At 37.7% G+C, this 22533-nt stretch overlaps 3 protein-coding genes across 23 annotated transcripts; 2 read left to right on the forward strand and 1 right to left on the reverse strand.

The window, feature by feature from the left end:
- The first annotated feature begins 369 nt into the window (after window positions 1-369).
- LOC111339515 (uncharacterized) lies at window positions 370-5507 on the forward strand. Of its 3 annotated transcripts, XM_022946191.2 has the most exons (7): window positions 370-765; window positions 1249-1323; window positions 1777-2008; window positions 2362-2481; window positions 3949-4071; window positions 4392-4790; window positions 4872-5507. In XM_022946191.2, exons 1-6 carry the CDS (start codon window positions 545-547, stop codon window positions 4770-4772), a joined length of 1152 nt encoding a protein of 383 aa, XP_022801926.2. In that variant the 5' UTR covers window positions 370-544; the 3' UTR covers window positions 4773-4790; window positions 4872-5507. The 3 variants fall into 3 exon arrangements, with proteins under 3 accessions (XP_022801926.2, XP_022801925.2, XP_022801927.2); XM_022946190.2 differs by having other exon boundaries at window positions 4392-5507; XM_022946192.2 differs by lacking the exon at window positions 1249-1323 and adding an exon at window positions 1053-1200 and having other exon boundaries at window positions 625-765; window positions 4392-5507.
- A 3511-nt stretch (window positions 5508-9018) lies between these two features.
- Window positions 9019-10984, forward strand: LOC111339514 (calcium homeostasis modulator protein 6-like). Its single transcript, XM_022946189.2, has one exon. The coding sequence runs from the start codon at window positions 9286-9288 to the stop codon at window positions 10339-10341; it is 1056 nt and encodes a 351-aa protein (XP_022801924.2). The 5' UTR covers window positions 9019-9285; the 3' UTR covers window positions 10342-10984.
- Window positions 10985-18063: 7079 nt separating this feature from the next.
- On the reverse strand, window positions 18064-22412 carry LOC111339513 (uncharacterized). 19 transcript variants are annotated; one of them, XM_088761266.1, is made up of 6 exons: window positions 22253-22412; window positions 20238-20290; window positions 19967-20019; window positions 19472-19507; window positions 19246-19326; window positions 18064-18285 (listed from the first exon to the last, which is right to left on the reverse strand). In XM_088761266.1, exons 3-6 carry the CDS (start codon window positions 19990-19992, stop codon window positions 18123-18125), a joined length of 306 nt encoding a protein of 101 aa, XP_088617392.1. In that variant the 5' UTR covers window positions 19993-20019; window positions 20238-20290; window positions 22253-22412; the 3' UTR covers window positions 18064-18122. The 19 variants fall into 19 exon arrangements, 4 of the variants coding, with proteins under 4 accessions (XP_088617392.1, XP_088617390.1, XP_088617393.1 ...); XM_088761264.1 differs by having other exon boundaries at window positions 19967-20033; XM_088761267.1 differs by lacking the exon at window positions 22253-22412 and adding an exon at window positions 21477-22227.
- Window positions 22413-22533: the final 121 nt, after the last annotated feature.

Consider the following 22533-nt stretch of genomic DNA (forward strand, 5'->3'; position numbering starts at 1 on the left):
AACAGATACAGTGATTGTCCTTCAAGCTTTAGCAATGTACTTCCGGCACTGCAATACACTTCCGGCAGTGCAATTGGATGACCCCACAGTAACTCTGTGGCACATCAGTTCTTCTCGACAATAGAGACCTACTCGGACATTTCATGTCTTTTTTACTGATACAAAGACTGAAATTAATGCGGAAAATAGCGATCTGCTTGATTTTCTCTGGGTGTTTTTCCTCGTCCCCGATTATGCTTATTTACACTAAAGCGAAGTTATCATTACGGAGAGTTACATGTAATGTAATACGTGTCACACGATTTGAAAATGATTCAATTCCAGATCTGTTTTTATTTACCTTATCTACGCGTTGGCTGCACATGGCGGAGAGGAATGAATTAAAACCAATATCTCAGCGCGGTGAAATTATTCCTACTGCTAGCGCACTGGAACATTTGGGTTGCGTTCTAATAAAATAGCCACTTCCGGCTTCTTTCTGGGAAAACAGACATCCGGGAGATGCAGTCGATACACGCTTTGGTGATCACTACTTGATTCAGTAATGGAGAGTCGTAAGCGTAGAAAAACGCTTCCTACCTCTACTCGACAAGGTGGAAATGAATCCACCACACACCGATCGGCATCACCTTTAAATAGGGAAGAATGGCCCACAGCAAAACTAATTGAAGCATCACAACAAATCCAGTCGCGACTTGAGGAACTGGAGCAAGAAAACAATAATCTCAGGCAAGAAAACTACAATCTCAGGCAACAACTGCAGAGGTAAACAATAATTTAAGAAATTCTGTTCATTTGATGCAAAAAAGATCGCAAGATCGAATAAAATTCGTTAAATTAAACCTGCGGAAATTTTCAGCTCATGTAATGGTCTCATTTCTCAAAATGTAAACTCAATCGAGTACGTACATTGAAATGCTTCAGTCATTATGATTGTCAGAGCAAAATCTGCCCTGTCTAATGCCTCCTTCGCAAATAAAAAATATATACACAAATAATTAATAAAAAATCTGTCTAACATTTCTTAACTGTTGTGATAATTTGGCTGTTAGGAAAGTTGGAAGGATAACAACCAATCCGTCACGATCGCCTCGTCAGGACTCTTCGGATCCTCTGGCGTGACAAACTGAACATGTCTTCATCGTTAACACTTACGGAAATTCTGAAAGCTATTAGTACATCAAACAACGCCTATTTTAGGTAAATTATCATTTACGAATGATTTTGACTTCTCTTCATTTTCGATAGCCTCCGCCAAAGTCAGCAAAGTGATAGTAATGACAACAGGAAATTAGTAGCGGAAGTTCAAACACTTAGACAAAGGTAACACAAATGTGGAGAGTAACATACTGCTTTCATTCCTGCCCACACCCACACAGTCAAACTTGTTTCACTGACCAGAGCATGAATACTTACAGCACCTGGACATTCCCCAAAATGGCATAATTATCCACTTCAGTTCTTGAACAAAAGCCAGTTCAAACTGAATTAAAGACCAATTTTCTTTCAATCAAAGAGTGAACATTTCCCTGTCACCTCAATGTAAGTAGGTTTCCCAGAGTATAATTGTTAGAGTGTCCTTACTTCTTTTGTTGTACATCGCAGTGTATTTGTCACACATCACCCTCTTGCGAGGTTTGATCATTCTATCAGTGAATTTTATTCGGATACTTCTTTTGAAATTTCTTTGCCATAGAATTGTTACTAGCTGATAGAGAATCGATGGTGCAACAATCGATTGATTCAATTTAACCCGCAGCTTTTATTTTCGACAAGGCATGCTGCTTTGGCAGAGAAAAGAGTCAACATGGATCAAAGAAGGACTGAAAACACGATGAGTGCAAACAGGCAGTCTGAGCTTGAGAAAGAATTCAAGAATGGTTTCATGGATGGAACTCGGGTTGACGCAATAGAATTGATTGAGAAAAAGTTAAGGAAAACTCCATCTCAGCAGCTGTCCGATGATGATCGCTTAAAGGCGTCCAGGCTTGCATGCTATATATTTGAGGTACTCTACTTTGTTCCGTAAATGTTGTGGAGTTTAAATACAATATATTTTATTAACACCATACGAGATCAGATCCCATTAAAGAATGTATGTATGGCAAATAGCCTGTTAAAGTGAGGCTCTACACAGGTCTTAGGGATAAACAGTCAACAGATCTTTTATTTCCATGCATTCCGCTATACTTCTTCATTTCTTTTTCTTGCTCTTCTTGTTTTTCTACTTCTTCTTCTCAGTTTTTTTTTAATTTTGCAACGCGTCTGCAATCTGAAATGTTCCAGATCTGCGTAATCTTCTTCTCTGTCGTACGCTGCCAAAATTAAATTCATGTATTTGTTTCTTTACTTTTTTTTCAGTTATCTTACGAATGTGCGGTAAAGGCCAAAAATAGTTTTTTTTCGGTTTACTCGTCAGTTTTGGACACTTTAGTCACTGATGCACCTTGTATTGGTTCATCGGATGCCGGCAAATATAAGGTTTGTTATCTTTGGTGCTGTAATATTTTTTTATCATTTTAATTTGCTCTTCTTTTCTTAAGTTGTTTTTTTTGTGAAAGGCAGATAAATGTTGAATACATAACTATACGTTTGTAAGAGCATGGACGGTTCCAGTCCATAATGATCAATTTCATACTACCGTATCGAGAAGGCGTGCGATTCTGTTTACTTCTGTTTTGGATTTCTTTGGTTTACATGATTTTGTTTGTTTGTTTGTTCGATTAGTTTTTCTTTATTTCAAAATAAAAACGGAAGGACGGGGCGGAAGACGGCCGTGGCTTGCAGGTTATTATGATGACCAAGCGGAACGTAAGGTTTTAAAGAACCTCGCGATCTTTCATAGGAACGTCTTAAGACATTTAGAAAGGAGTTAATCCATAACTATAAGTCAGATCCTCTAAAACTTTCAAGAGTTGAATAATTTTAAGAAAAGATGAGTTAAGTTTTCGTCGTCTGTTTTTACGTCACGGTTATCATATTCTGACGCAGTAATAAAACCACTTATTATGTAGGCAAGCCCAGTATGGATATCGTACAACAAAGAGGCACCTGAGAGAGTTCCCCTTATGCAGAAACGGGCCGCACATATTAATATTCATGAAACGCAACGCGCTATTAGAGCAGTAACATCGTTTAACAAAAGTGCAACCAAAGCTGGATCCCCTTTTATGATGAAGCGTATAAGAACGATGTGAACAGGCCTATAAACGGATAAACGGTACTCTCCTGAGTATTTAAACCAAGTATTTAAACGCATCTCGTAGAAAAATCTCACTCAAGAATCACGAGAAATTGTACTTTAAATTTATTGTGCCCTCTTCACACAGACATCTCGGGGGAGGACGCACCTTTGCTGCAAGAACTGTAAAAGATTGGAACAATTTTCATCGATCACTAAAGACAAAGAAGTCTTTGAAATCCTTTTAGGCTGAATTATCCAAAATAGTTCTAAATTTCCAGAAGACAAAGGGATCGTTTGATCTAGGTTAATGACAATAGATAGATGTTTGCATGTTTTTCGTTATAAATCGATTTGTCCAGTTAGCAAATTCCGAAATCTTTTTGTTTTTATTTCCATTGTAAATAGTATCTATTGCTAATGTACTTTTAATTATTTGTATTTTGTCACAAGTTCATCAGTAATATAAGTTGCTGTTACGTTTCATCCTTCTAAAATAATGTCCTTCTCTTTCTCTCTCTCTCTCTCTCCTTCTCTCTGAGTTCACATTACTTACAAAGATAACTTTATTTACAACCCAAGGAAAGTTATTCTTCTCAGATCCGCTTACTCGTTAAAGTCAAATTCCAAAGATTCAGTAGTAATCTATTTTAGCTACGAGGTAATGTCACTAGTCTGGTGACAGAACACGAAAGAAAGAAAACTTAAGGATGCCCAATTGTAAATACAGTTTGAAAATTCAAAAACTATCCGTTTCTATTCCTAAGTTTCCCGAAGTCACACCTGCGAAGAGATCGAAAGGTGTTCCACAAGATTGCATAAGTGAAGTCATGGTCCTCGTTAAAGAGGCAGCTGGAAGGGAGGACCTTAATTTGGAAAAGCTTGTTAAGGCAAGATGACAATCTTCATTTGAGTTGTTGTTGTCTTTGTTTTTATTGTCTGTTTGTGTTTTTGATCATTGTTTTTTTCGGTTAAGATTTCAAGTTGGGTTCAAAGTGTTGAACTACATTGCTTACAAATATCTTAGCTTATTGTATGAATGTCTTATCTTGGACAATTCGGTCGTACACACACCTTCCGTTCATGTTAGGATCACATCACCGAGTCCTTATTTGATCGAGGTTATCAAACAGCTTTTCTCTGTGGTATTTGAGTAATGCAACTCAACAATGATGCGTGTAATACGTATGCCGGATTTCAATCCATACAGGCTGCGAAGAAAGAATTGAAGGCAAAATGGAAGGAACAGAAAAAGACAGGGGGAATCCTTCCAATCTTTGATAAAAGCCTCAAAAAGGAACTAAAAGGTTACATTGAGTACTGCATACGATTTTCGTGGATGGCTGTTACCCAAGTCCCTCCTCTCGAAATCGATTACAAGACTCGAACCTTTAACCCAGTATATCACAGGGAAAGCCAAGCTTTTCTGTCGTCAGCTAAACATGATGCGTCTCAAGGGTGGGTCAACGCCCAAGAACAGAAACGGATCAAGTGTTACTTATGGCCGACACTTTATGATTGGGAAAAAAGAGTTATTGAGAAAGGCGAAGTCGTTTTGACAGAGCAAATCTTCGTTGGCTCTTACGTTTGACATGCTATGTCTACCGACGTAAGTATACCCACAGCTTATTTGGAAGAAATGGCTTGGTACACGTACAACTGGAGTAACATTAGTTTTTCTTTTTTTCAGAATAAGAAAGATAGTAAATTGAAAAAGGAAATTTGATATATTGATTTTTGTAAGGATCTGCCCTGGCCATTTCGATTTTTGACTATTTAGACTAGTTCTGTATATAGCTCGTAAATCAAACTTCAGTAATGTGTAAACTTTCAAGTACCTCTGAAAAATCATGTCATTCTCTGTTACTGTGGAAAATGAGAACAGCGTAGACAGTGAACCAAACAGTTCTATCGATTTGAAAACAGCGCAGGTGTCTCGAACTCACTGACTCGCAGGACTTGTCATGAATGCAACCAATTCATTCCAAGAGTGCTACAGTGTGTAAGTCGCACCTCTCCTGAGAAAACATCGTAAAATGCAGCTCACTTATCATTTTAAAAGGAGCTTGCCTTGGAACTGAATTGATCGGCTAGACCAGTTGAATCACAAAATTCAGAAATATAAGCCATTACTGTTTGTGAGTTTTTGTTTTTATTGTCCTGTAAATATTCGCTAGTCTTCTACAAGTTTATCATGGCTGGAGTAGTTTCGTAAATTATTCCTCTGACCAGCATCGTCGATCTCTATCAGTATTATCAGTATCAGTATTATCAGTATCAGTATTATCTAAATAAATATGCCGGTTTGGCTAATTAGTTTAGACTATTTGAGAGCGCTCCCAGTCTATAATTTTCAGTGTATCTTTGAAAGATACGTTGTCAAAGCAAGTGATTAGCTCTTTAAGACACCCTTAGTTAATGGTGAAGGTACAAGCGTACAAGCTGGGACACCACGTTCGCTCTTGAGCCATTGGGAGCTGAGACAAACATAAAGGCAAAAACGTAACTTCAGACAGACTGCACCGTCAACCAGTCGAGTTGAAAAGAACAGGTGATCGTAACAAAAGTGGCTCTCTGTAGGACACCAACCCCTTTACCATCGCTCTCCTTCCAATAAGCGTCCCCTCCCTAATATGGACCCCCCTCGAATTTGCTTTTGTTGATAATCGCTCATAAGCGCTCCTTTTCAAATAAGCAACCCAATCAGGTACATGTAGGTACTCTCATTTCAATAAGCACCCCTAAACAAACAAGAACTCCTACACCAATAAGCGCCCCTACAACAGTAAATGTCCCTATTCAGTTTCAGTAATAGCACCGTAACAGTACATTTACACGGAGATCAGCCGTGGTTCAATTTTCAACAAGATTTTGGCTTACAATTGCCTTTGGCAGAAATTCAAACGACCAGTGTTGCCCTATAGCATTTTGAATGGCAAGTTTCACAAAACGGCGGTTAGATGTCTTATAAAACGAAACAATTAATATTCACTGTGGAGGAAAAAGCGTAAAATCTCGACCTATGAAAACCAATGAGTGTACACTTCGCCGGTAATATTACAGAATGCATGATCTCTAATCTTTTCGCTATTATAAGTACATGTGAGAACAATAAGCATTCTTCACGAAGTATACGCCAAGGCCAATCTACCTGCAATAATCATATCTTAAAGATGGCTTTTAGAAAAACTTTCGGAGTTTACTTTGCAATATAGCTGGTAAAAACGACTGAGCTCATCGCTAAGTAAAACCTAAGAGAATTCCGTTTCGATAATTTTTCCCTTCGCTAACCTCCATTATTCGGTCATAATCGGAAACATACTCAGACGAATGTAATTGTCAAAACAGTACAGTGATTTGTCTCTTTGCAAATGATGCTTTGTATAAGTTCGTCCGTTTGTGTAACTACACTAGATGTATCCGCTGGGTATCCACACTTATCCTGCCACCGAGAGAGAAGTCGAACTCTCTTCTCCTAAGGCCAGGTGAGGAACCAAAACGGAGAGGGGACCCCCGTCAAGGCAGCTGACAGCAGACACTACATTTGGCGTCCTATGAACTTATTCCGGAGGAGTGTGGTGGGTGCAAAAGCTATAGCTCGAGTTTTGTTTCTGTGCTTTTTATGTGATTACCAGTTCTAGCAGCAGTAGGTTCTTGTTTTAAATTGGTTAGGGATCTACCTGAATTTCTGGTAGGGTATCGTGTTACACCTGTAACACGTGTTATCAGTTATTTTTTTAGCCACCCTAACTCTTGGGTAACGTTTATTATATGTTTAGCTGTTGTAATAAGAAAATTAGTGCCTTGAAATTGTAATTTCAATATATTTCGGATTTACATTAAATTTACGATTTAAGTGCTAACTGCATTGAGGACGCAATACTGATAGAAGCAAGTGGAAGTGATTGCCACAGATCCCCAACTCCAAGAAATTCAATAGTGACGAATTTTTGTCCTTCCGTTAGCCAAGCGAAGGCTTAAAGTTAGTTTTCCCCAACTTTAATCAGTTCAGCCTTGCAGTTTGGTACATGCCGTTTCCCTTCCGCCACAGCACAGACGCTAAAACAAAGCGTCACACGGTCCACGAACGAGCAGATCAGAAAACAGCAAGACAGCTCCAGGAGTTGCGTTAGTATCAAACCGGTTCAACGCGATCTGAGCAAAGTAGTAATTTCTGAAAAAGGCTCCTTGGTATATTTATTAAAGTAGACTTGTTTTGAGGAGGGCGAGCTAATAAGGATCAAAGTGGTTCTTGTCAGTTAAATTATGAGTTTCTAAAGGAAAGCTGAAGTTTCGAACGTTATAATTTGGATATATCAACAAAGTTGAAATGGTAAATTGGCCACCGTAACGATTACAGAAGCTGACGCTTCGAGCGTTAGCCCTTCGACGGAGCGAATAGAGGAATTGTGGGTTGTGTGTGCTTTTAAAGGCAGAAAATGGAGCTACGAACGTTAGCCCGCCTCCCGGTGTCATTCGCTCTGAGGAAGGGCTATAACGCTTAAAACTCTTAGAAACTCTCTAAGGTGACCAATTTGCATTATCAAATTAGTTGATATAACCAAATTATCTTGTAATATTCCCTCCCCCACCAATACATACCCTTTCCCTCCCCTACATACCCTCCCTCTCCCCTACATACCCCCCTACATACCCTCCCCCTCCCCTACATACCCTCCCCCTACATACCCTCCCCCTACATACCCTCCCCTACATACCCCCTACATACCCTCCCTCCTACATACCCTCCCCCTCCCCTACATACTCATAGTTGCCTCTTGCCTTTAAAATCAGAGACAACTTCGTCATGATGGGCATCTAGTCTGGCGCGAGCTGACTCATAAGCAATTTCGTTAATATTAACGACGTAATTTCACTTCGTCGGGGAAATGATATAGAAGTATCGCCATTATTGGACAACGATAAATGGCTATGATATCTTCAGTATCGATAATCAAAGTTTTAATGTTTTATATTCATGAACGGAAGTTTTTTTTTTTTTGTTTTTTTTGTTTTGTTTTTTTTGTGAAGTAGCATTGTGTGATTAAATAGAAAGATCCGAAACTGTATGCGCTTAAAGTGTCTTTTCATCTTTGGATGTTTATTTTTTGCCCTCGACGAAAGCATGTCGAAATCGTGAAAACGCTGTACCACGCTTCCTTATAACGGTTTATCCACTTGATTTTACGATCCCTCCCACTCACAGCTCCTCGCTCGTTCGAATAAAAGCACACTAAGGACGTTGCAGTACAGGCACGTGAAACAAAGCTATCTGTAGGCAAAACACGAGCCACTTACATGTCGTTTGATTACGAAATTGAATGTCAATCAGTTAGGACTAATTCAACGTGCACGTGTCGTACAGTTTCGAACGAGAAATTTATAAGTGGATAACCAAATGGTGAGACAAAAAAGAAAGAGAGCGTAGAAAATAGGAAACTGTTTCACCAATTTGGAGGGTGTCACAAGATTTTAAATTTGAGATTTACACTAGCATATTGTCAATTTTGTTTGGGCCAAAGTGTGAACAGTCAGACTTAACAGTAATTGTACGCAAACAGTCTAAACGCATTTTAATTTTTCTCTGGATCAAGATGTAAATTGACTTTGAATTGGATTTCTGATAATGTGGCCCATGAACCAGAAATGCAGAACAACATTTGATTTGGCGTTACATCGAAAAACGTTACATCGACGTTACTGAAGTAAACTGAAACGCTAGCGAAACATCGACTGATGAGAAGTTAGCGAAACGGCTCGTAACCGAAACGAGCGCAATTCGTGGAATTAAATCAGTTCCCTTTTGCAGAAGCCAACTGTATCTGATGTATGAAAAAAAGATATTTAGCATCAACTAAACCTTGACCGGCATCGAACCCATTTTCCATCCTTTCAGCAACCGGCTCGAAACCAAAAAATTTCCTGTTTGTTACTGAGAGAGGAAATATTATTGGTTAAAAATAACTTCTGTTCTTGAATGCAAAAGGAGGGGAGATTTAATTGGTAAAACAACTTCCGTCTCTAAATTTATCCTTTAAATGTTAAATTGTAACTGCAGTCGGGAAAGAGTCATAGAACTCTAGCTGTTGTCCTCAAGGCTCAAAATGAATACTCTACTGAGCAGTGCGGCAATTCTATTCAGAAACTCCAAGCGCTCTCTGTTGTACGGTTCTATAGCTGGAGTGACGGTTGGCTTAGAGGAGTTAGTGGGAAGTATAGTCTTTGACTGTCCGTGTGAGGGAAACTTTGCTTATGGATTGGCTTTCCTTTGGATTCCTGCTCTGCTCTTGTTTTTTGCCGGAATCTTGGTTGACAGAGATCTGTGGAAGTACGCCACAATCTTTAAGAGACGTCAAACGAAATATCCGACCTACGGCTACCTAAACGCATTGTTCCTCACACCATATGTCTTCATAAGAGCTTGCATCGCTCCAGCTGCCTGGTTGGTGCTGTCGTTTTTGCAGCAACAGTACTACACTTGCGCGTATTTCGGCCCGCCTCTCGTTAATAAAGATGCCACGAAGTCTAATACGACAGACCGATGTCTTCGTTACTTTAAATCCGATACCCGCACGGAGCAACTTGAAGAAAGATATAAGGCCGAAAGTCAGATAGTAGGTTGGTCTTTGCTGCTAACAGTTGTGTCTGTTTTCTTTACCTCAATTTGTATTCGTCGGTGTCTTAAAAAGGCAAAGCAGCTTGAAATACCAAGCTTGGACTACTACCGCCACATTGAGGCTAGAGAAGCGCTCGTACGGTTCCATGTTAAGGCAAAAGAGATCGCCAAACAAAGCGCTGAACGAAGCGTAGATAAGTTGTTCGAGAAGGTTGAGAGCAAAGATTTTGATGAGCGTATAAAAGAAGTATCTCATGATGTGCATTACAGGTACGGATTGTTCTTTATTATTCCAGAAAGTCCGGCTTTTAAAACGCCTGAGGTTGTAGAAAAACCGCCACAATTTTTATCGTGTGGGATCGATACCGTGGACAATCGTCCAAGTTGCTCCAAAGGTGATGATCATAATTCACGAAAACTATCGACCACATGTGATTGCCAACACAAAGAGAAGCAAGAAGTTTCGAAAGTCTCTCTTCATCGCCAAAACGCTGTGATTGACACACGGCATGAAAGAGAAAAGTCATCCACCCCTACTAATTAAAGAAAGGTGACAGAATAACACTGACATTGACTTTAATTAAATTAGGGTAGAGCTTGTTGTCGATTTGCTCATTTATCTCGGCCGTGATTAGGAACCATAATCTCTTTAAAAAGTCAGGCTTCCTAACCAGTCTTTTATATTGTATCACTAAGGTTTTATCAAATGATTCGCCGGATTTCGAAAATTGGCCACCTATGAAAAGAACTTCTAAAGATGACGTTTCGAGTGTAAGCCCTTCGTCACTGAGCGAATGGCGAAGGGCCAACGTTAGACATGTCAGCTTTAGAAACTCTTTGCGGTGTCTATTTTACACTATCAATTCACTTGATAAAACCTAATTATCTTTACAATACCGACAATTATCTTTACACTTTACTCAGGAAACTCTAACTTAATATTTTACTTCTGAAATGCAATTATATGTATTTTTTTCGGATCGATATAAGAAAGAAGCATCAATGATTAAAAATTAAAATGTTCAATTTTCGCAATAAAAAAAAAATGCAACTACCCTTGCTTAAGTGACCAGTACTGGTCGATAAATCTAATTTGAAAATGTCTTCTGAGGCACGATAGCTTTGTAAAAACCAACAAGTAACCTCTTTGGAAACCTTATGAAAACAACGGGAATTTAAATGGCTTATCAATTGAGTGAGTCGTTTTTTTCTGGCAATTCATCTTTCCAACCATTCTCATTCCCCAGCTATATTCTTCTTTTCCCCTTAATTATTTTCTATTCCACTTTCTTGGCATTCCTCCCTTGTGTCTCTGATCTCCCTCCGCATTTGTCAGTATGTGTTGCCGACTCCATTTTCAATTTAGTTTTCTCTGAACTCAAATGTTCCTCGGGCTCATAATTGTTTCAGTTTCTTCCATTCTTACATTTACAACATCTCTATCATTCTCTGGTGCTTTATTGAACATTGCCACGTTTGGCGGGGCCATTGACACGTCCTTCGTTATGCCCCGTACTTCTCCAATTCATTTCGATGCCTTGGGCGTATCCTTTCTTCGCTGAGATTTAAAACTAGCAAATCAAAAAGACCTATGGCCTGCCATACCCGGGTAACGTTTTGCGAAATAGGCGTCGAGAGCTGAGATTGGCTTTAATTGACTCATCTCAATGCTCCGAAAAAAGAGCTAAAAATAAAAAAGCTTGGATTCCTTGTTTTGTGCTTCGCATCCCGTGAGACAAAAACGATTTTGCAAGTCAATAACAAGTTTTATTACACGACTCGGGTAGCCAGAGGGCCAATAACTAAAATCAACCAATCAAAATGCTCTATTGCCGGTCCAATATTCTCTAAGTATTGGACCGGGCACTGTCCCGAATGGTCCCGAATGATATCGCACTTGTGTCGCTTTGAACCTCAGTCGTATAATAAATCTCTTATTAACCAAGCTGCGCTCGGTCCATACTGTCTCGCTGCGCTCGGTCCATACTGTCAAGACCTCGGGCCGATATTCTCCCAGTACGGCCCTCGCGCTTGGTTAATAAGATATAAGTAATGCTATGAATCTGCGCGTAAATTTTGTATAAAGTGAAAATCAATCTTCCCTAATTTTCTAGATAGGGTGGCTAACGGAAACACTTTGAAATATGGGATATGTATCACGGTTTAAACGATGTTTCTTCGCGGAATCATGGCGGTAACTTTTTTGGTATATCAGACGCATTTTGAAAAATTGCAGCTCAATCATAACAATCAAATGGAATGTCAATCAAAATGAAGTCACACCCGCCAAATGATAAGGAGGGGGGCATTGGGGGTTTGCGGTTTTGGTTATTTTTCAGATCGGTTTTTCGGGTTTTTGTGCCAAAAGAAAAACATCGGATTTTTGGTTTTGTTCTTTATTGCGTTTCGCGGATTTTCCGTTTTCAGCATTTGGTTTTCGGTTTTCGTCAAAAATTTTGGCCGGGTACTCGGATTTGATATCCGATGTGCTTTTTCGGTTTTTCATATTTGGGGTTCCGGTTGCTCTTCCATTTGAGCAGCAGTTATGCGCCTCTGCTGATCTCGAATAGCTGCGAAACCAATGTTGCTCCACTTGTAACCACAGTATCAGACTGATTAGGATTTTGACAACTGAGATGTACAAGTTTATCGGTTTAAACGGTTTTGCATGCGGTTTTCGGTTTTGATCGAATTTTTTTGCGGTTTCACGGTTTCTAACAGACCCCGAAGCCCCCTTCGATAAGTCTCTCGCTCGTTAGCACTCGATCTTCTAAAAGGATTAAGAAGTACACTATATTCATAAAACTACTTCGAATTATCCTTGATGCCTTATTGTTGGGGTTTTTTCTATAAACATCTTATTCAATGACCACCAGGCGTCAAGAGCTGAAAGTAGGATCGAGAGGCTAATCGCCGTCTGCACCGTCGAAAACAAGGCCAGTTACTTTGTAAAATACGAATCATACGAATTTTTAAATGAATATACTCTTTCTTATTTTAAGTTACCAGGTAAAATATTTTTCGGACGAACCTCGTAATTGAATTTCGCATGACTGCGTTGCGTGACACAATATTAATGAAGGTCATGGGCGGTTTCTTTCATTTCTTCAAGTCTTGAAAAATCGATGAAATTTACAATCCCCTTGGTTTATTTAGTGTGTTTTCGTGAGTATATTATTTTCTGGCGATTTCAAGGGAACTTTTGGGTTATGAACACAGCAAATGGGTCTTTTCAATAAATTAGTTCACGTCGCACATTATAATAATAATAATAATAATAATAATAATAATAATAACGGTTTATTCACAGTATATCCACATAAAAAGGTGTGGCTCTTCATCTGTGAAGGCCTACGATACTAAAATTTAATATTAAAAATAATTTATAATGACTAACTAAATTGTAATAAAAACTATACATGAAAGTAAATATGCAGAATATATTGGTTTGTGGTGGTGGTTGTTTCTATATCTTTACAAGGAAGACAAAGCGCGCGCCTTCAAGAACGCCTTGCAGAGCCTGCAGTATTCTTTAAAATCTGTGCAATTCCTTATATTTGCTGGCAATTCGTTAAAAATCATGGCTGCTGAATGCTGAAAGGTGCCCTGTACAAATGTAACGTAAAGCCTTGGAGCAACACTGGAACGGAGATGCCTAACGGGTTTAACGACTTGCAAATTTAAATGGGAGGGCCAGTTATCAGAATACAGTGCTTTAAAAATAGTCTTTAGTAGTGAGTAGTCCCTTAGCTCCAGGATAGGTAACCAGCCAAGATCCAAAATGGTAGATATACTGTTTACATATTTACAAGTGATGAAACTAGCCATAGCGAACTGGAGCCTTTGTAGTCTAGCTGAGAGAAACTTTGGTAGTGGATAAAAAACAATGTCACAGTAGCTTATTTTAGACAGAATTAATGTTTCTACCAAATGTTTCCGTAATTTAAAATTAGTAAAGTTCCTTATTTTTCTTAAGGTTCTCTGTAATTATAAAATTACAGTTTGCATTTCCAATTTAAAATGATCGTTCTTCAAACAATATTGATAAGCATACTTTCTAAATGGATAATTAGAAATATTTGAATTAACATGACCATTTTTATATCTATCCTGACTTTTAGTGATTCCTTTCTATTCTTTCTCATTACTGCGTGACAAACAAAACAATAGGTCGATAAGAACAAAGAATGAGTAAGCTTTCGGCGGCAGTACTTTTCTATATTGGTGTGGAGATTTTTCTCTCCTAAATTCTGTTTCATGATATCATCAAGCATGAAAAAGCTTCAAAGTGCTCAATTCAGGCGTCAACCATTGGTAGTAGACGTAAATTTCGTGAATTATTGAGTCCGCTTTTTTTAATTGTTGACTGGAATCTTTGATAGTGTGCATATTATGTTTACCGGCTGTACCAGAAGTTAGCCGAAACCACAACAATTTTTCTATATTTCCACACTCCTCTACACTATTTAAGTTAGTCTGAATAAAAATATCACGATCATGAGGAAGAGGTTAGAATTTTGCGCTTAGCCGAGATTTAAAGTTGCATATTTATGGTCATGGTGGCAAAGCAAAGTCATGGATGTTAAATTGAAAAATACTTTTCAGTGTAAAAAAACCGTTAAAAAGAAAAAACTTATGTGATTTCTCCTCCCAAAGGATCGATCTAAATATGCGAAGCAAAATAAAAATTCCTCAAACAGAGTTTTTCAGAGAAGACGAGTAATTCAAGTCTGTGCCATTTTTGACGATGGACACTATTACAAACGGGCCTTTGAGCGCTGAAGCGATTTTCGTTCGGAAAAAAAATTATCTTACAATATTTCGAAATCCAAGGTGGTTTAGATTATTTTTAAGACTAAGACAGATTCAAGAGCACATTTTAAAAGAAATCGATTTTTTGAACCGAAATGCATCGCACCGCTTTCAGAGACTGCCTCTTAAAACTCTGCCTTTTAATAAACTAAGGCTCTATAGAATTTATTCCTGAGGCTGGAGGCCTTTAGCAAAACGGATTTGATCGACTGTTGACAATTTCAATAAGTACACAAGTAAATATAAGCGCTCCTATTTTGCAGCTTGTCAAACCTTTCTTTTTTTTTTCTTTTTTTTTTCGATAAGTTTTGGCTAGCGCTGCGATGGTTATTTCGGTCATAGTGTGTAGTGTAGGTTTTCGTACTTTCTTGACCTCTCTGGATCGGAGGGAGATCTCCAGTGGTCCAAACATTCTCCTTACCATCAGATTTATTGCTGGTTATACTCTCTCTCCACGCATGCTCTATACGACTACGCTTAATCTCAGCGGGAAAATTGAAAATAGCAATTTCAGCAAACAATGCAAATCGTAAATTAAGGCAAGTGTTTTATGATAAAATATTTTCATATACTTGTTCCGTTTTTCCCTTTTGTATTAAAAAAGCTAGAGAACCTCATGCAATGGTATCTTTGGTGATCTATTAACCATAATGAAGTCTCCTCTCTTGCCATACAGTTTTTTGTTCCTTTAGGTGCTAAATCTCGAAGATGAAGAAAATAGAAGAAACTCTACAGTTTGTCTAGTTTGGATAGTTTTTTAATTCATGAAATAACACATTTGTTTTATTGTGTCCTTTGCTGCTTGACTCGCTCGCTTCTCTCATCTTTCAGCAATAAAGAACGGGGTTCAGAGACGAATTTAAGTAAACCAGAGTTGCTGTAGAAAGCCAGTTAACCGCGCCTTCGGATGTTACTCTTTGTTTCCATAAGATAGATTCAATCCCCTAAGGAGTATAGCAAACAATTAATGCCAACTGTACCCATGATATGCTGGACACAAAAGATCTGTGAGGTGAGGTTAACACAAAGATCAGCCCGTGAACAGTGAGCATCGAAACAGAAGCTTTGTTGGAGGAGGAAGAAAAGAAACTTTGCGGAGCGCGCTGGCGAAGCTGTGCTTGTTTTGTTTAGCATCTCGTGTGATATTTCTTTCCATAGCAGTGCCCTCCATTGCTCACCCTATAACTTTGGATCAGATGACTTCTTCACTTGCAAAATCTACTTGTTTTGCATAAAATTCCATTTTCACTGCCTCAATAAGGATCTCGGTCTTCACAGTATAGCAGTAAAATGGTTTCTTCATTATTTCCAGCAACTAACGGTTTAGTCTGTAACAATCAAAACCTGTCATATGGCTCTTTCTTACTTATTGTTTTCTCATTTGGATAGATAACATTTTTTAAAATATTATATATGTTCTTTTCTAATGTTATTGGAGATGGCCTAGGTAAGGATTAGATACTTGCTTAGCTTCACAAGTAGAAGATTTTCTTCTCTTCTAACCCAAGTAAAATCTTCCTTTTCAATTGACTAAATGACCCTAAAGTTTCAAATGATGACATCTCTCAGTACGCTCACCCAAAAGACACAATCTTTCTCCTGTTCGTATTTTCAAGAAGGTGTACTTATCTACTTATTAGTACCTGTTGCAGTATTTATAGCCAGCCGGCAACTGGCGAAGTGGCTCATCAGGCTTTCAAACACTGTTTTCTTAGTCGCATAAACAAACCGTTTTTGGGTAACAGATATGTCACCTTGCTTATTTTGACAACACTTAGGATAAAAATATATCACTATTGTCGCTCTTTAGTTATTGTTGCGCATGTGCTGGTGTTTGGTGGCGAGCCAAGACCTTTCAAAGTTTATTCATATTCCCCTTATTGACATTTGTTTTAGAAGATAGCGAGAGAAAAAAATGATCCATTTTTTAAAGTATCACTGATTCACTCTCAACTGTTTGCAAGTTTATCAATTGCCTTGATGGATCATTATCAATAGCTGGGAACAGACCCTTAAATAAAACTACCATGACATTTTAATAAAAAACCCCTTTTGTAAATCGTCATCGTTACATAGCAAAAATATAGAGGTAGAAATATAAAACCCCTGGATGTCAGGTACGGGTTTAAGACCCTTGATTGAAAGAAAGGGCAGGGGTCTGCGCGCAGACCCCTAGATGTAACTAGCTAATGGCATTTTACCATCGCTATAAACAACTGGGCACAGGTTTAACACGGATATGACATTGTAAGTTCATTATCAACACCTGGGCACAGAATACGCACTGTATGTAAGAGTTTATGATCAACACAGACCCCTGACCGTAAGATATTACGATCAGTACCAACGTCTGGGTACAGCCTGCCATACAAGACACGTTGATTAAAACCCCTAGATATCAACATCAGATATCAATATCAACATCTGGGCACAGCCCCATCATGTAAGATCCATTGATATAAACCCCTACACGGACGGAACAACGATCAATATCAACATCTGGGCATACCCCATTCATATAAAACTCACTGATATAAACCCCTGATTGTAAGAACCCCTGAATGCATGTAAGACCCCTGATTGTAAGAACCCTGAATGTAAGAACCCCTAAGTGCAAGAACCTTGTAAGACCTTGAATGTAGGAGCCCTGGATGTAAGACAAATGTAAAATACCCCTGACCGTAAGAACCCTTGAGTGTAAGGCACAGATTTACAACCCCTGAATGGAAGGCACAAATTTTAAACCCCTGACTTTCGGGCATTAATTTTAAACCCCTGGATGTAAGGTATGAATTAAAACCCCCTAAAATTAAACCCCAAATTTACAACTCTTTCCAGGTAAAGATTGAAACGAAAAGATTTAAGGCAAGGATTGAAGAACCCTAGAAGATGTGAATGAAATATAAAACCCTGAAAGTATGGTATACATTTAAGATTGACGGGTTGAAGAATATCCTTTGAGTGGTTTCAAACTTTCCATACATTTTTTGAGAGGATAACATTGTGATTCACAACAGTGTAAAATGCATACGAAAATGATGCATCTTCATCTTAATATTGAAAAACACAGAAACCCTTTAGGATCATATATAATTATTGTCAGTAGCAAAGTTGCTAATTCCCAATGTTTATCAAACAAAAAATAAAGAGATCGTAATAAACCTAAGTAATTATGAAACTTAAAAAGGTCAGTGCAAATATGTTTCCAAAGTTTCTACAAAATTTATTTACAATTAACTATACAATAGTAATACACTCATATTTACCTAGTGCTAAACCTGGACGTTATTCATCTTGATTATTGAAGCAAATATCAAATGAAATGTTTTCCCTTGGCAGCTGGTCCAATGGAAAATATGTTAGCAATTTGCATTGAAAACATTAAAATACATGCAAATGGACAAACTAGTAATAATAGATCTCATACCTTTTTTGAAGAAAAAGCAACATCAAGGAAGGAAAATGAAGTTTAACTAGGATAAAACTCAACTACAACTTGTAATACGACTTATATTATTGGTATTGCTTAAAAATATGAATTACAATATGGGTATTGAATAAATCATAGCAACTTAAGAACAAATTATTAAAAAAATTAAATAGAAATAAAAATTTATTGATCAAGTTGAACAAATGAGGTGTTACAAAAAAATACAAATTATTAATTCTTGAAAGTCTGCAGAAAAAAGAAAATGTTTTAATCAAAAAAATTCTTCAAAAAATTTGCAATTTTTCCTTCAAGTTTTAAAATAGGAATGTGGCGTTTGCGGTGACCAAAATCTAAATTCTCAAGTTCAAGGGCGTGTTGCTCCAAAACGCGGTTAACGAGGTATTTGGGGACTATTTTACTGATCGAAATGAGCAAACTAAAGTTGACCATTTGCACGAATCTTTATCCTTAAAAGGCAGTCGACCGCGAACCACAATCAATGACGAAAATAACGATTATTCTCACAATCAATCAATCAATCTATTGATTGTAAACTGAAAGAACAATACAACGAAGTTCTATCAATCTACTGAAAAGCCGCGGAATACATAATCAAAGAATCGCGTGTCAAATACTGGGCTCTAACGCCGATAACGAGATTAACAATACAAGTTAAACAGAACAAAGTTTCGAAACAAATTAAAAGAATTGCGGTGGCTGGTAAACAGCCCATTGTTCTATCTAAAATGATGGGCGTTCACTGACTCGCAATTTGGCACGAATTTGGCTTTTAAATCTTAAACCATAGAGAATATTGCAATATTTGTTCGTATATTGTCGCCCAACACTGAAAAGACTAGAAAGGAAAAAAAGTTACGAGGGTACTCACATATCGGTCCCGCTTGTGCCAGAGGTTGAGAAAACGATAGAGCGAAAGTTTACCGAGACTATTCAAAACTTACGAAAAACTGATTAAAGGGGCGCTAAACTTGCCTTTTATATGCGCGTGGTGACGCTGAAAGGTCCGATTACAAAACCAATAGAAATACAGAAAAACAGATAAGCATTGTAACTATGTGGCTATTTAAGATCATTCTGAAATTAGTGAACTAATCAATAATCAATCAAAAAATGAGCCTTCTGGCTAATGTCCTTAACAAAGAAGAGTACCGGTAGACTTCATTTCAAACCACTGACTACACTCACAATTCTACTGTCTTCATCGTCATGTCTGTTGTTGTCAACACCACAGTCACTCTCATTATCACGGGAATGTCTGCAAGATTCCTACAAAATATGTAAAAATCACATCTTCAAGTCATTTGTGTTTTGATCACCTATGTCTTCAAAAGTTGTTTTCCAACTGAACGGTTTACTATTCACTAACGAAAGACTTGCATTGGATAATTTTTCAAATACATTAAGTAATTACCTTTTCACTAAAACTTTCGAGCCTTCTCTTGGGGACCTAGACTTGAATGATTCATTGAAGTGTTACTCACATTAAGGAACATTCACCAAATTATTTCCCAAGATTAAGGGAATAATTTCTATGGTGTTCAAAGAATTGCAAAGAAACCATCTTAATTATCATTTCAACCCTAAAAATGTCACCTTGCTTTGCTGATATTACCATGCAGTGCTGCATGTACAGTTCAAATTCACAGCACAATGAAGAAATTTGCATTTGGTCAACACTTGGAAACTCATGAAAGGACACATTGACACGGCTGTAGAGGTGAATTTGCTGGATTTTGTCCTCATATTAGAATTGTTAAGGAACATCAATTGTTGAGCATGTCAATTGCAGGCAAAGATATATCAAGGATTCTAACCAGGAATATCCAGTAAATCAATCAAAGCACAATTTCACACTTTGACCAGTTAAGCCATAGTTTTGGCAGTGTCAAGGAAATAGAGACATTACCTCGGCAGAGTCCACCAAAGCTTCATCCAAACTTTCCCCTTCACCAAGATCAGCTTGCCAAATAAGACTAGTATTAATACATTGAATTATCTCAATTTAGCAGACAATTAACATGGGGCATAAAAGTGATAATTTCCCAATTTCCCATTCTACTATAATAGCAATTGTGACAGTTTTAAAATTGTCAAAAATAACAGTATCATTACTACTAACAATATTTTATGATAAAGTCACATTTAAATCTGGTGCAAAAACAAATGCTTTCAGTAACACTAATAGTACTGGTATATGCACTTCATTTTCTGTGTCTTAAGGTCTGTGGGCCTGTGAATAAATCGAGAATACATGTAAATAGATGTGTCAATTCAGATCGAGAGTAATGATTGAGAGATTTTATGACTATCATAAAATTTGTAAAAGCACCGTAAGGCACGAAACATTAAAAACGTTTCAAAAGAGCCGTTATCTTTGGCGCTCAATATTTCTAAAGAGGAAACTTCCTTGAAAATAGATAGTGACTCGCAGGGTAAAGATTGTTGTTGAAATAGAAAAAAACAGAATTATAATGATAATTGCGATAATGACGACAATGTTCCATGTAAATAATGAAAATTTTAACAACCATACTCAAAAATGAATAATGACAATCTACAGGTGGATAAATTCTCATGTAGCTTGGAACATGAACATGGCTGATCGGCATTTACCATTTAATTCCCTCTGTTGATCAAAAATTAGAATTATGATACCGTCATTCTTTTAAATCAGCCAACTTGAAGTGAGAGACCCTTGACGCTTGCAGCCATTTGGTGACAACCAAGACTGTTTCAACCGACAGCAGTCAAGAAACTTTTCCCACTTTCAAGAGTTTTAAATTTCGTTTTGCTTTGTTTTTCCCGCTTTTGTTTCTCGTTTGTTTTGTCTCGTTTTGCTTTTGTGAATGTGTATTGATTCTTATTTCAATAATGCTGATTTTTTTCTTTTTTTTTTTTTAACAGTTAGCGGTAATTGGAAAGCGTTTGACGTTTACTTACGACAAGCAGCCGACAAAAATTAAAATAAAATTTTACGCCCACAACTAATTAACCAAAATACATAATTAGTTCACTCCATCTACAGCAGTCGAGAAAAATGCTTGTTCAACATGGTCTTTTATGAATATGTATACCAACCCGTTGTTTGTTTCCATCTCTTGACAAAAAAGGGGCACCACAGAGTTGCAAAAAGGTTTTATTCTATTTCTTTTTTCACTTTTTTTCTTTTAATGTACTGTTTCGAAACAAAATGCTTCGCCCATTTCTTTGGATATTTTGTAATATTTTTCAAGAAGAGAATCACGTGAACGTGCGGATTAAGTCTCTTAGTTGGCTAACTCTGAGAAAAGATTATGGGTAAAGAGGGGTGGGGAGGGGGAGATTAAACCTTTAACCCTCAAGATCTCCCCTGTGAATTCTCCCCTCGATGCACCACACATTTTATTCTACCTGATAAGCTTGTTTATTCTCATTACCTGTTTGCTGCATAATGTATGGATATTATATGGAGAAGTTGCTCATCAATCATTTCTGGGAGTGAAAGGTTAGCCAATCTCTCAGTTCGCCTGATAGTAAATACAAAAGACAATATGTCGCAGCGTTTCGTCTCCACTAAGACTGCCAAGACTGGCTCCGTCAAATACCGTCATATTTATTTTGTCTACTAAAAGGAATTCCTTTGCCTGTCGAAGCATGTAGCCGATCCGCCTTCAATCATAAATTTCCGAAAACGATAAATGTGAGAATAATAAAATCAGTAAACAGTCTCGAGAGTAAAAACTAATGGCCGGGTATTTACACGAGGTCTATCCCAAACCTCGGTTATACCCAATCAGTGAGCCTCAGTCTTTCTCAATAAGAGGGTTGACTTAATTCAATGAATGTCGTTCCATGTTAGCTTTCGCCCCTCTTTTTTCTGCTTTGATAAAGGGTCCGGCTAAATTGAGGATTGGTTAGAACACGGTTTTGTTCAACAACGGCCAAACTTTGTTTAAATAACCGGCCCTGAATGAGAAAATGAAGTAGAAATTTCTACAAAAAGTTTTTCACTAATGCTTTACACATTATCTTCGTTAGCATCTTAGAAAATGTAAAGAGAACAGTTTCACTGAGAAGATGCATGCTGGTGTCAAGGTGTTAAGGTTCAGGATGTACTGAAACTTGATCAGTAACAGTCTCGAGGGTAAAAAAGTCAGTATAAACCTAACGAAGTATAATATTTCAAAAACTTAATTACTGATGCTTTACATACCCTACACTTCATGTCATGCTCTGGTAGCGCGTGCGTCTCTACATATCATCATTATTTTTCCATTTCTCCGACCAAAACGCGATCTATTCACGACGAAATCGAGAATTCCCAAATGGTTCTTACGAATAGTTGCATCAGAATGGTCCATTAGGAAGGGGCCCCAGGGCATTGGGGTTTATTAGAAACCGCAAAACCGCAAAAAAAAAATTCGATCAAAACCGAAAACCGCATGCAAAACCGTCTAAACCAATAAATTTGCAAATCTCAGTTGAAAAATCCTA

The sequence above is a fragment of the Stylophora pistillata genome, chromosome 5, assembly GCF_964205215.1.
Source record: "Stylophora pistillata chromosome 5, jaStyPist1.2, whole genome shotgun sequence".
In the NCBI taxonomy this organism is placed as follows: domain Eukaryota; kingdom Metazoa; phylum Cnidaria; class Anthozoa; order Scleractinia; family Pocilloporidae; genus Stylophora; species Stylophora pistillata.

What these genes read in the sequence shown, in the direction of transcription:
- LOC111339515 (XM_022946190.2), top strand. Translation starts at nt 545, where the DNA reads ATGGAGAGTCGTAAGCGTAGAAAAACGCTTCCTACCTCTACTCGACAA. An exon ending in GTTCAAACACTTAGACAAAG is followed by an intron (nt 1,324 to 1,776) that starts GTAACACAAATG and finishes ATTTTCGACAAG; the next exon opens with GCATGCTGCTTTGGCAGAGA. An exon ending in TTGCATGCTATATATTTGAG is followed by an intron (nt 2,009 to 2,361) that starts GTACTCTACTTT and finishes CTTTTTTTTCAG; the next exon opens with TTATCTTACGAATGTGCGGT.
- LOC111339514 (XM_022946189.2), top strand. Translation starts at nt 9,286, where the DNA reads ATGAATACTCTACTGAGCAGTGCGGCAATTCTATTCAGAAACTCCAAG.
- LOC111339513 (XM_088761266.1), bottom strand. Translation starts at nt 19,992, where the DNA reads ATGAAGCTTTGGTGGACTCTGCCGAG. An exon ending in CTTTGGTGGACTCTGCCGAG is followed by an intron (nt 19,508 to 19,966) that starts GTAATGTCTCTA and finishes ATTCAAGTCTAG; the next exon opens with GTCCCCAAGAGAAGGCTCGA. An exon ending in ACGATGAAGACAGTAGAATT is followed by an intron (nt 18,286 to 19,245) that starts GTGAGTGTAGTC and finishes TTTTTTCTGCAG; the next exon opens with ACTTTCAAGAATTAATAATT.